We start from the raw sequence: 13,553 nt of genomic DNA on the forward strand, positions 1-13,553 counted from the left end.
GCACTCTGCTAATCAGCTGGGAGGCATTTAGTCATGAGCTGTCAGCTTCATCCCAAACTCTGCTCGACCTCCAGCATTTATAATAGTGTTAAATATAAAAAAATGTGTTTTTTAATAAGGCGAGTTACACTAAGAAGCTTGCTGTGAGCAAGAGGTCACCAATACAAAAGATTGAGAACCACTGGTGAAGACACTACATAGGCCAACAGGAAGACTTCTCCTATTGGCATAGCTACCACCTCTGCAGAAAGTGGGGAACTCTCCTTGGGTATGTCTACACTACCACCCTAGTTCGAACTTTAAGTATCCCGGGCTTCATTTGCATCTTACCGGGCGCCGCCATTTTTAAAGCCCCGGTAGTTCGGACTCCGTGCCCGCGGCTACATGCGGCACGGAGTAGGTAGTTCGGATTAGGCTCTCTAATCCGAACTAGCGGTACTCCTCGTTCCACGAGGCCTAATCCGAACTACTTACTCAGTGGATTTTAGGTTATTATGCCTGTGCCCTAAAGAATTCTACGGTTGTGCCATCTGCCGGGCTTCCCAACAAGGACAAGAGGAGTTGCTTTTATTTAGCAAATAGCAGATGTACCCAGCATTGCTCGGACTTTTAATTGAACTAATTTTTAAAAAAATAAATGAAAAATGTACAAGTTTTATTTCAATGATTGTATTTTTTGAAAATGAAGGAAAATGAAGGCTGGAGTTAAAGTTCGGGGGTGAGGATGGTCAGGGCGTGGGGGTCGGTGGCTTAGGGCAGAGGGTTGGCAGGAGGTGGGGGGGCTCAGGGCAGGGAGAGGGAAGTGACAGGACTCGGCAGGGGGAAAGGGGTATAGAAGTCAAGGCAGCTTGGAGGTGCAGGACTCGAGGGAGGGGCCTCAGGTCATGGGTCTGGGATGTGGGGGGATTCTGGAGCTGCTTGTGGTGGTGAGGGTCATGGTGCTCCAGTGGCAACTTCTCCCAGGGGGCTAGGACAGAGCTACTCTGCCATTGGGTCCCCCCACAGTTGTTCCACCTACGGCCTGCAAGCTGTTTGGGGGGCGGGACAAGGCTCTGAGGCTGCCTCCCTCTCCAGTGGTACCCCCTGCAGCCTGCAGACAGTCAGGGATTAGGGGGGTCGACTTACCCTTCAGGAGGCTGTCCTACCTTTCAGCATCCCACTCCCTATGGCCTGCAGACTATGTGGGCAGGCGAGGATCCAGGGGCTGCCCCTGGTCTCCAGCAGCCCCCTTGTGGCTTTTGGGCTAGCGGGGTGGGGTGGGGGAGGGAAGGAGCCATGCTCTGGGGGCTGCCCTTTCTTCCAGCAGCTACCCCCTGCAGCTTGTCAGGAGGGATGACAAGGCTCAAGTAACTGCCCCTCCTGCAGTGCCCCCTCCCCAGCTTGCAGGCTATCTGGGGGAGGCAAGGCTCTGGGGGCTGCCCCTGGCCTCCAGTTTCTTCCCCCCCATAGCCTGCAGGCTCTCCATGGTGGGGGGTGAGGCTCTAGGGGCTGCGTTTGGCCTCTAGGCCTCCCCTCCATGGCCTGCAGGCTCCCCATTGGGTGGGGCAGGCTCCAGGTTTGGGACAAGGGGCTCCTTACTGGTATGTTGACAGTCAAGATGGTGGAGCCCCGGCCCTACTGGCCACTCTCTTGGTGCAACAGCTGCCCCCAGTGACCACTCGCAGTATCACATTCCTCCTCTATCCCCTTCCTTTCCATGTTATGGAAGCCGGTTTCATTCCCAGCACTTCGTGTTTTCCAGGCACAACCAAACCCTGACCTTGGTTTAAGTTAAGGTAAGAGGGAGCTGCATACCAAATTTGACGGTCCTAGCTCTTACAATTTAGGAGGAGTTCTTGAACAAGCAAATTCACAGACAGACACACTCTAAACTAGATAGTGGGGATGTTAAATTTAGATTAATCAACTAATTGAATAGTCAACGCAGTTTGTATTGACTATTCAATTAGTCAATAAGGGGGCCTCCATCTTTGAAGTGTAACAACAGCTCCAGGGCGAAAGTTCAAAGGTGAAAGTTCTGCGGGGAGCATGGGGCCAGCTGGGGACTCAAGCAGTCCCTGTTGGCCCCATACTCCCCACGGTGTTTCAAAGGGTCTTCTCGGGCTCCGCACAGCGCTGCTGCTTTGAAGCACCCCTTTCTCTCCCCCCGCTTGATGACTTTTTGTAATAGAAGCAGTAAGGGTGGGGGAAGTGACTAGTCGACTAGTGTGTTGACTATCCAGTAAGCATTTACCTATTGGATAGTTGACTACTCATTCACATCCCTAATATATATATATATAGATATGAATAGGTAAGTTGATGCAGGATAAACCTATTATTCATTTATAGAAATTTCTGAATTTCTGCACAGTTAAAGATAGGGCCTGTGAATGTCAGAAGTCTGCTTCTATCAATAAGGGTTTAAAGGATTAGTTCCTCTCTTTGTGACAGTGATTCACATATTTCGCAGATGGATGTAAGTGGAGGTGTGTAGTTAAATTTTTTTTTCTTCCAATTAAATTATTTAAAGGTTACAGGGAGGTAGGAGATGAGAGATATTTATGATTCCCCTCCTCCCTTGAATTACATCTGCAAATTAATGAACTAAAATAACATCAAGACTCAGAGTGAGATCCTGTGCTATGCCTTTCAAAGATCGAGAGGCCAGGTGGAAATGTGGGGTACGGTAGCTTTAGAATGTAAGAACGGCCATACTGGGTCAGACCAATGGTCCATCCAGCCCAGTATCCTGACTGCTGACAGTGGCCAATACCAGATACCAGGGAAGGAACACAACTGGTAGTCCTCACATGATCAGTCCCCTGTCACCCATCTCCAGAGAAACAGAGGCTAGGGACACCATTCCTACCCATCCTGGCTAATAGCCATTGATGGACCTAACCTCCATCAACCTTTCTAGCTCTTTTCTGAACCCTGTTAAAGTCCTAGTCTTCACCACATCCTTTGCCAAGCAATTCCAGAGTTTGACTGTATGCTGAATGAAGAAAAACTTCCTTTTGTTTGTTTTAAACCTGTTGCCTATTAATTTAACTTGGTGACCCCTTGTTCTTATATTGTGGGTATAAGTAAATAACTTTTCTGTAGTTGCTTTTTCCACACCAGTCATGATTTTATAGACCTCTATCATCTCTCCCCTTAGTCTCCTCTTTTCTTAGATGAAAAGTCCAAGTCTTTTAAATCTCTCTTCATAAGGGACCTGTTCCAAACCCCTGATCATTTTTGTTGCCCTTTTCTGAACTTTTTCTAATGCCAATATATCTTTGTTTGAGATGCGGTGACCACATCTGTACGTAGTATTCAAGATGTGGACGTACCATGGTTTTATCTAGGGTCTATCAGATATTTTCTGTCTTATTTTCTATCCCTTTTTAAATGATTCCTAACATTCTATTTGCTTTTTTGACCGCTGCTGCACAGTGTGTGTATGTTTTCAGAGAACTATCCACAATGATTCCAAGATCACTCTCTTGAGTAATTGTAGCTAAATTAGTTCCCATCACATTGTATGTGTAGTTAGGATTATTTTTTCAATGTGCGTTACTTTACATTTATCAACATTACTTTTCATTTTCCATTTTGTTGCCCATTCACTTAGTTTGGTGAGATCTTTTTGAAGCTCTTCACAGTCTGCTGTGGTTTTAACTATCTTGAGCAGTTTGGTATCATCTGCAAATTTTGCCACCTCACTATTTACCCCTTTCTCTATATCAGTGTTTCTTAACCAGTGGTACGAGTACCCTCAGGGGTACTTGAGAGAAATCTGGGGGGAATGTCAACACAACTGAAATTTGGAGAACTTCATTTTTGTGTAAAGTTTTACAGCGCTTTATTATTTCTGTACTTTTTACACCCAAAAATTTCATTGCATGCCCAGCTACGATTAAGTTGTTTGAACAGATGTGTTGCAATGGTAGAAATTTTTTTTGTCTGTCTGAAAACTGTAGGTAGGGGGCATACTTACAATTTTTTTTAAAAGGGATACTTCATTAAAAAAAAGGTTGAGAGAGACTGCTCTAGATCATTTATAAATAATTTGAATAGGATTGGTCCCAGGACAGACCCTTGGGGAACCCCACTAGTTACTTTTCTCCACTTGGAAAACTGACCATTTATTCCTACCCTTTTTTTCCCCAATGTTTTTAACCAGTTATCAATCCATGAAAGGACCTTCCCTCTTATCCCATGTTAACTTACTTTATTTAAGAGTCTTTGGTGAGGGACCTTGTCAAAGGCTTTTTGAAAATCTAAGAATACTATATCCATTGGATCCCTTTTGTCCACATTTGTTGACCCCCCTCAAAGAACTCTAGCAGATTATTAAAGCATGATTTCCCTTTACAGAAACCATGTTGACTTCCCCCCCAAAAAATTATGTTAATCTATGTGCCTGACAGTTTTATTCTTTACTATAGTTTCAACTAATTTGCCCGGTACTGAGTAGGGATGTTAACTATAGGTTATTTTACTAGTCGAGTAATTTCCATCGACTGCTCAACTAGTCAATAGGCACTTCTGCATTCTTCCTTTGAAATACCTTCTCTCCTTCCCCTTTGCTACCTCTATCTGATAGAGGCAGTGGGGGTGGGGGGGGGGGGAGAGAATCGACTAGTCCAATGGTCCCCAACGCGGTGCCCTGTTCATAACTGTGTTGATATTTGGCTAACTTTTTTTTAATTCGGTTTGTCTTGTAGGTTTTGTAAGCGACACCGGATGAAATCAAGTTCATATGTTCCCTGTGTCCCAAAAGACTTGTTGATGATGTCCGAACTAGTTCTTCCTCAATTCATCTTCAGTCTTATTCAGTACTTAAGAGACGGATATAATGAACCAAGTACGTGTTTTTTATTTGTATGTGGATAACACCATTTATGTTGTTGTCTCTTGATTATGATGCTTTGTGAAGATGCTAACTTTAATATGTGATGGTCCTAATGAATCCGTTTCGAACTGTATGTTGATCAGAGCTCTGATGGTGGTTATTTTTTTCTGAGCTCAATTTAATTTTAGTCATTGCCAAAAAACTTCATTAGTGTGGTGTTAAGTTTGCCTTGCATTGGCTTGTTCTCTCCATGTAAATGGAGAGTATCATGTATTTCAGAGCACTTTGAAAGTTGGAAGCAGCTCACTTTAGGCTGGACTGTATCCCCTTAAACTTTTGACAGTATTATGCAAATCTTGCACAATTATGTCTATCCAAATCCTTGTTGTGGCATATCAGCTTTCACGACTAGTTCCCTCTGTGTATGGTATGCGAGAGATGGTAATTTGCTTTACTATTCTTAAAGAATCTTACTAAATTAAATTTAAGCATGTTCAGAGTCCATTTTATTAAATGCAAAGTTTATGTATTCCTGTGGGAAGAATTGTGTGAGACCCCTTTGGGAGTGGGTGAGAGGAAAATGGGATTTGTGAACCTGGGAAAATGTTATGAACTTCAAAGGTCTGTAATTGAATGGGCCAAACAAGAACGGATTTTTGGGACAAATAGAATTTCTAGGGAACAGTGAATGCAAATATCCCACTCTGGTTATGCAAAAATCAATCCTTTTGAAGCTATACCCCAAATAGAGGACCACTGTCTGCTGATTACCATTGGGATTTCCCCAAGATCTCTTCTACTCAGTTCCCCAAGAATTCAGCTCAACTCTGAACTCATCATGGGGCTTCTTTATTGGCGTGCAGTCAAACTATACTTGAGTTGATCATGCTCCAGCATAGGGTTGGATCCATGGCATACTACACATACAAAGTTGCAGAGCAACCATTGTCTTTATATGTATTTGCACATTACACAGCATTTATTATACATTATATTATGTTACATTTTTGGGATTGGCTTGGTTACTTAGCAACATGCACTGTCCTTGTATTACTTACTCTTTACCTAATTTTTATGCTTCCAACTTCTCTTATTCATTGTAAATGGTTCCCTGGATATCTCCCTTGTCTTAGCTAGTACAGACATTCTGTTCCAACCTGCTGATCCATTTACCTGTCTAATCTTATTCCTCAAAACATAAGGCCTCATCCATATCCAGTTACTCATGTCAAGCCAGAACTACAATTACAAGTTCCTGGAATCTGACGATCAAAGGCCCAACCTGTGTAAAGAAAAGACTCAACTATTTATGGTGATTCTTGTGTTGTGAGTTAAGGCTATCATCAACTTGTAACTACAGAAAAATCCCTTTGTAGGGTTTGAAGAACAGATTCCTACCAGAGCTCTTGTTAGAATGTAGGGGAGAAGGTGATCTCTGGTAAGCTTACTAACATGTACATTATTTTATTATTCATAGTCTTCAGAGAGGAAGCAAAGTACAGATGCTGGTCTGTTAAACAAGACCTGGCTTGGAACTATGCAGCCTTGAAAATGAGAGAGAGAGAGAGATGGAGAGAGAGATGATGGTTGATTAGCTGGGAGCCTAAAGTAGGTGCCCCTTGGTGAATTGTGGAGGTAGATAGAGGTGCAGTTGCCCTGAACTATGACATGAGGATATTAGAGCATTTTGAAAAATCTTACTCATAGACTTTAAGGTCAGAACGGACCATTATGATCATCTAGTCTGACCCCTTGCACAGTGCAGGCCACAGAATCTCACCCACCCCTCCTAGAATAATCCTCTCACCTATATCTCAGATATTGAAGCCTTCAAATACTTTGAAGACCCCAAGATGCAGAGAATCCTCCAGCTGTGATCTGTACCCCATGCTACAGAGGAAGGCGAAAAACCTCCAGGGCCTCTGCCAATCTACCCTGGAGGAAAATTCCTTCCCGACCCCAAATATGGCGATCAGCTAAACCCTGAGCATTTGGGCAAGACTCATCAGCCAGACACCCAGAAAGTTCTCTATAGTAACTGCTATCATCCCTCCATTGACCTATTTCCCACTGATAATGAATGGTCAATTAGTTACCAAGATCATGTTATCTCATCAAACCATCCCCTTCATAAACCCATCTAGTTTAATCTTGAAACCAGATAGATCTTTTGCCCCCACTACTTCCCTTGGAAGGCTGTTCCAGAACCTCACTCCTCTAATGGTTAGAAACCTTCATCTAATCTCAAGTCTAAACTTCCTACTAGCCAGCTTATATCCATTTGTTCTTGTGTTCACATTGGTATTAAGCTTAAATAATTCCTCTCTCTCCCTGGTATTTATCCCTCTAATATATTTAAAGAGTGCAATCATGTCCCCCCTCAGCCTTCTTTTGGTTAAGGTAAACAAGCCAAGCTCCTTGAGTCTCCTTTCATAAGACAGGTTTTCCATTCATCGGATCATCCTAGTGGCCCTTCTTTGTACCTGTTCCAGTTTGAATTCATCCTTCTTAAACATGGGAGACCAGAACTGCACACAGTATTCCAAATGGGGTCTCACCAATGCCTTGTATAATGGTACTAACACCTCTTTATCCCTACTGGAAATACCTCGCCTAATACATCCCAAGACCGTATTAGCCTTTTTCACGGCCATATCACAATGGCGGCTCATAGGCATTCTATAATCAACCAGGACTCCGAGGTCCTTCTCCTCCTCTGTTACTTCCAACTGATGTGTCCCTAGCTTATAACTAAAATTCTTGTTGTTAATCCCTAAACGCATAACCTTACATTTCTCACTATTAAATTTCATCCTATTGCTATCACTCCAATTTACAAGATCATCCAGATCTTCCTGTATGATATCCCGATCCTTTTCTGAATTGGCAATAGCTCCCAACTTTGTGTCATCTGCAGATTTTATCAGGACACTTCCACTTTTGGTGCCAAGGTCAGCGATAAAAAGATTAAATAAAATTGGCCCCAAAACTGATCCCTGAGGAACTCCGCTAGTAACCTTCCTCCTCTTCCGTAACACTATTTTTTTTTAAACTGTAAGTAATCTCTTGTAATGCTTACACACAAGGACACAAAATTAAGGTTTCACAAGCAACTGAAGTGTTCTTTTAACATTGTTTTTGTGTGTAATTTCCTAGTTTTTAAAAAATGCAAATTGAAAAATAGGAATTTAGTCTTGTGTATGTCAGTCTCACTCCACATGATTCATGCAGTTACATTTCAGTCAATTATGATTTCCCATAGAGATCTTTATTGCTTTGAAAGTAATATGCTGACAACACTGCTATGGACATTCTTTTGCTCTGTTAAGTTTCTCTATGTATCTGTGTTATTGCCTTTGTATCTTACTACTAATTTGTAGTGGACCTCCTGCATCAGTCTTGGATCTCTCGAGATCACAAGGCAATTGTCTAGTGTTGTACCTTAGTCAAATTGGTCTAATTAAGTGAGACTAGACTGTCTATAAGTACAGTAATTCCTCGCTTAACACGTGCCCGCTTAACACGTTTTCGTGGTAGCAAGATTTTTTTTTTTTAAGGGAACATTTTTTGAACAACACGACCTATTATTTTTTGAATAACACGATTTCCCCTAAAGGCTGGTTGGTCACCGGCAAGTGTACGGGGCTTCCCCTGCTTCCCTGTGAAGTGGCGGAGGTTCGCCGCTGACTGCGCTGTTCCCCGGCCACCCCCTCTGGTCGGATGCTTCACTCCTTTTTCCCCCGCCCCCCTCTTGCAGCCAGCGGCTGGGTTTCCCCAGCTGGCTGGTCTCTGGCAGCTGCACCGGGCTTCTCCCACCTCCAGTTCGCTGCTTGTTGCTCCATTCTCTGGTGATCCCCTCTGGGGTTGCTTTGCTCCCTCTCCTCTGCCCCCCGCTTGCAGCTGGCGGCTGGGTTTCCCCAGCAGCTACGTAGGGCTTCCTCTTCCTCTTTACAAAGCAGTGGAGGTTTGCTACTCATGAGGCATCCGGCCAGAGGAGGTCACCGGGGAACAGCGCGGTGAGTGGTGAACCTCTGCCACTTTGCAGGGAGGCAGGGGAAGCCCCCTCCCCTGTCCTCCTCTTCCCTTCTCCAGAGCCAAACACCTCCCCTCCCTGCTATAACCCAGTCTCCTTTCTCCCCCAACCTTATGTCCCGGCCCCAGCTGCTAACAGGTGCAGGCTGGAGCTGCGAGCGCACGTAGGCTTAAAACGCAACCCCCACCTTTTCCATTATTTTCAATGGGAAAATTGACCCCGAATAACACGTTTTCACTTAGCACGATCATTTTCTGAAACGTATCTACCGTGTTAAATGAGGAATTACTTTACATTTCACTGGGACCTAACCAGTATTTTAATCTACTAAACTTGTCAGTGGAATGCTTTATTGAATAAAATGATTTCCTTTCTCTGCCTTGAACTTTTTTATTGGGTTTCCAGCTCTTGATCTGCCATCAGAAAAAGACCTTCACAGAATCCTTCAGATGTTGGAGCCTCATATTTCCTTTCTAGAAGACTTGACCAAAATGGGTGGAGCAATGCGATCAGTCCTTACCCAGGTTTTGACAAACCAACAATTCTACAAAGATTTGAGCTCTGGTGAGTTCATGCATATTCCTGTTAATGAATATTGAAATTAAGAGGAATTTAAATTGAACTTATATTTTTAATCAGCTTGGAGTACTGTATTCTTTTGTTGTCACAAAAAATCAGAAAAATAATTATAAGAATAATTATATGCTGACATTTGAATTGATTGCTATTTTTAGGGCTTTGGAAGCCATTGGAAATTTTACTGATGTAAGACGAGTCTTATTTGGCACAAATATTTTTATAAAGACATATAATTTCAATAAACATTTTAATAATTTGGCTAAGATCAAGAAGAGGGGTGATTTAAATATTTAATTATCATGAAAACATATGATCATAAATACCTCCTATTTTATTTTAGGACTTGCTTGCATAAAGAATACCTGTGGCTGCCCAAGGCTGTGGGGGGTATTCTGTTCAGAGTAAAAATAGCCTGCTACATAAGTCACCTATTTTCTTTCTCTGCTGCTCCCTCCCATCCAGCCCAAATGTTAAACAGTCAATGGTTAGGGATACAAATGACCTCCCTGCTTTCCGTGGCTTGTTACTTTAATTTTTGAGTCTTTATTCCCTTCTTTGATATAAATACAAAGCAGATACAGTTTACAGACAGAGTAAATTTTTTCTAGCCATTTGTTTTGGGAGATTTTAATCCAATTGTCAAATTTATTTACTTTCTTCTTCATGAACCAGGGACTTGGATATCAGAGCAAGTTTCCAGAACTCTGGGAATAATCTTGTTTAATTGCTACAGTAGTGGTTTCAACTTAGCTTAATTTATTTGAGTTACAAAAATAAAATGGCTGTTTTGTCCTTTCTGCTGCTCTTAAGAATATTCTCTGCCAAAATTTAGACAATTGAAAATGAATTATATTTTAGGCCTATCCTTTTATTTTCACCAACTTGGGATTTCTACCTCTTACTTTTTTACACTTGTATTGCAAATCAAGCTGTTTTGCTGAGCTGAAGTGTTACAGTAAGCAGTCTTGCTTCAACTGAGATGATGGGTGCCTTGAATAATAGAAAAATGCATCTTAATTTGGAAAATAAATGCTTTGGGACAGATATCACTGTCTGTCCTTTTGTGTTAGTACATGAACTGAATACTTGTTTGTCTTTGCTTTAATGTTGTTTTAAATATAATCAAGGTGTTGAAGAAAATGCATGTGCAAAGAAAAGTCATGAAAAGTACCTCATAGCTTTGAAAGGTTCTGGATTGGCATTTCCTGAGGATAAACTTGTGTGTGGTATACAGGAGCAAGCATCTGGGACTAGCACATTGTCAATTCAAGGTTTGTGTCGAAAAACATTGGAGGTTGGGTAGAGGGTGAAATCTTACTTTTTTTTTTTTTTTTTAAAGCATCTAACTTGTATCCTAGACAGAATTTGAAGTACTTCATGGAATTAGACTGATTATAGGAATCACTTCTCACATTGCCAAAATTCAGGATAGAATTGTCCTGTCCATAGGATGGTTTGGAGCAATCGCCTTGGGCCCTGTCCTTTTGGTGACCCTGCACTTCAGGGGGATGTGGAAGTGTGGGGCCAAGGTTGGCCTGGGGGATTAACAGGGAGCCTTGTGCCGGCAACAGAGGTCAGTCTGTGTTCACTGGCAGTGATGGGAAGCAGAGCCACCCGGCCCCAGCCTGCTCCACTCCTCCAGCTTCTGCCTGGGGCAGAAGAGGTGTTGTCCCAGGTCCTGCACCCCCTTAGGGACAGTCCTGATTTAAGATCTATTGCAATTCTGCTAATAAAACTGAACATAGTACTACAGGGATAGTACATGAATAATAATCCTTATCCAATCAGAGAATTAGTGGAATTTGAGTAGGCAAAATGCAATTTCTTATATTGGAATTTAGGGACTGTAACTGGGTTGAACCTTTAATTCATTCAATAGTGCTCTGGATTTTTGATGGTCTGAAGTGATAGGGAACTTAGTTTGCTTATTCTGAAAGAGTGCTTTTCTAGGAACATAGTACACTGTAGCACTGTGGTGGGACATACGTCTGAATTACAAGCATCACTTCTTCAAGTACCCTGAATATCTCTTGGAGAACTCCACTCCAAGTACAGCCAAGCCCAATACTGCTGATCTTGTGAGAGCTAATGAGATCAATATAAAGTAGCATGTCTATAGCGAAGATTGTTTTGTGTTTTTTCATGGTTTTTTAATCTCATAAAATGTGTCTCCAGAATTGTGAAGGAAATCCTTTTTTAAAATTTTTATTTCAGGTGCTACAGCATCATCTGGACCAGGAGAGTCTTCCGATGAGGTAAGAATTTCTTTTAAGAAATGAAATACAAACCTAACAATATATAAACAGAGAGATTATTTCAGATCCTGCAAATCTTTACTATTTGGTCTATATCTACCTAATTTTGTGGAGTGAACTCTATTAGTAGGGATCTATGGAATCAGACCCTTATACTCTTGCTCCCCTAAAGACCTTTAAAAATATTCCCACTGTTGCTAATACTGAACTGAACTGGTGTTAGCAACATAGAAATGTAAGTGATGTGTCAGTTCAGGGAAACTGCCACCTGTATTCTCCCTTCCTGGTCCAACAAGGAATCCCTCTCTAGGTTCTCAGGCTCTCAGCCATTATGGTTAATTACCCATGTCTTTCTCTCTTCTGGCTTGGCTTTTAGTAGGCTGTGTACTTCCCTGCCTACACTGATGTCCTCAGCATGCCAGACTGCCTAAATAGCAACTGTGCTTTGTTTTCTCGTCTAGGGCTATGAACAGTGTAATTGCACACAGTTACAAGTCACCAGCTCTTTATAAGCAAACACATTTATTTTTAAAGTGAAAGCATTACAGAACTGCTTATTTTGCTTGAAAAAGAGAGAGTAAAAGATCCTACATGCATGCTAAAAAACTTACCAGAGGTCATCCGACTTTAGTGTTGGGCTGTGGTAGCTCCGAGGCCAGAACTAGGTTTTTCCCCAGTGTTAAAAGTTCATAACTGTTTCATATGCAGAACCACCTGGAACAGTTCAGTTTTTCTTTTATGCAGCTTAGACTTTGATCTTGGTCTCGTGTGACAGGTGATCAGCCTCCTCAGATCATAGCTTCAAAAAGTTTAATTTTTGCATGATTGGCAATTGAGATATTTATATTTACCTCACCCTGGAAGTTCACGTAACACTTTTTGTTCCCAAAGTCCATTCTTGTTTGTCACTTAGTTGAATATAATCCTTTAAACACCTAGGTCTGTCATCTGTTTCATGTACCCCCCTCCATCAAGAAGTTGTATACAATTCTAGCCTATGGTAACATAAACCATTCATTTAATACAATAGACCAATGTTCCCTCTAACTTTTTTCATCCATGTGTGGAATAAATGTATATGCACTGTTGGCATGTGTAGATGTGCCCCACTAGTAGAAACATATGCAGTGTGCTGTGGGCACTATAAGTGCTCTGCTAATCAGCTAGGTGGCATTTGAATCTCGCCCGGGTGGCTGCCTAAGCGCTAATCTTACAGGGAACACTGCCATGGACCCGAAAGGTACTTACACTTAATACAATAGCTCTCCCAAAGCTATGGTAGGAAATTGCCATGTCTAGCACAGGCGGCTCTCTTACCAGCAATCATTTTCAGCAGCATGTGAATTAGACTTGTTCTAAGCAAGTTTAATACAGATGATCCTGAAAGGGGTGTGAGTAGTGATAATGATACTGGTGCAGCTGAGCTGGTGAGAAAAAACAGTGGGAATTTTTTCTGATGTAAATTTCCTGATGTAGGCCTGGCCTTATTTACTAATCATTTTGGGCAGGGGGAGAAGGAGGAACTGTTTAGAATTAGCTGGAATGAGTGAACACAATTGATGGGTATTAGTTAAGTTGCTGTAGAGTTGCTTTATCAGTGTATTTTTAATTTGCTTGAAAAATTTTTATAGACCTTATTTTGTTTACTAAAACTTTAACAGTCTTCCAGATAGTAGCTTAGTCCTGCTGACAGAGGTGCAGACAGTAGTCATTTCTAACTTGTTCGCTGGTTCAGTTATGTGGGCAGGGAGAAAGAACAACCTTTTAAAATGCTTTAAGACATCATCCTTGGTAAGGATTTTTAGTTTATCCTGAAATCTATTTGAACAGGTATAGCAGTGAAAAAATCCATTGTTTGTTTATA

General features: G+C 41.9%; 1 protein-coding gene across 4 annotated transcripts in view; it reads left to right on the plus strand.

Annotated features, from left to right (window-relative positions):
* UBR3 (ubiquitin protein ligase E3 component n-recognin 3) overlaps positions 1-13,553 on the plus strand; it is a 240,482-nt gene that overhangs the window by 24,082 nt on the left and 202,847 nt on the right. For all 4 annotated transcript variants that reach the window (XM_089779752.1, XM_089779753.1, XM_089779754.1 and 1 more), the window contains exons 2-5: positions 4,695-4,834; positions 9,261-9,419; positions 10,562-10,705; positions 11,649-11,689. In XM_089779752.1, coding sequence (XP_089635878.1) covers positions 4,695-4,834; positions 9,261-9,419; positions 10,562-10,705; positions 11,649-11,689 — 484 coding nt within the window. The remainder of the gene's footprint in view (positions 1-4,694; positions 4,835-9,260; positions 9,420-10,561; positions 10,706-11,648; positions 11,690-13,553) is intronic.

This window comes from Pelodiscus sinensis, chromosome 7 (assembly GCF_052426305.1).
Source record: "Pelodiscus sinensis isolate ZL-2025 chromosome 7, ASM5242630v1, whole genome shotgun sequence".
Lineage (NCBI taxonomy): Eukaryota > Metazoa > Chordata > Testudines > Trionychidae > Pelodiscus > Pelodiscus sinensis.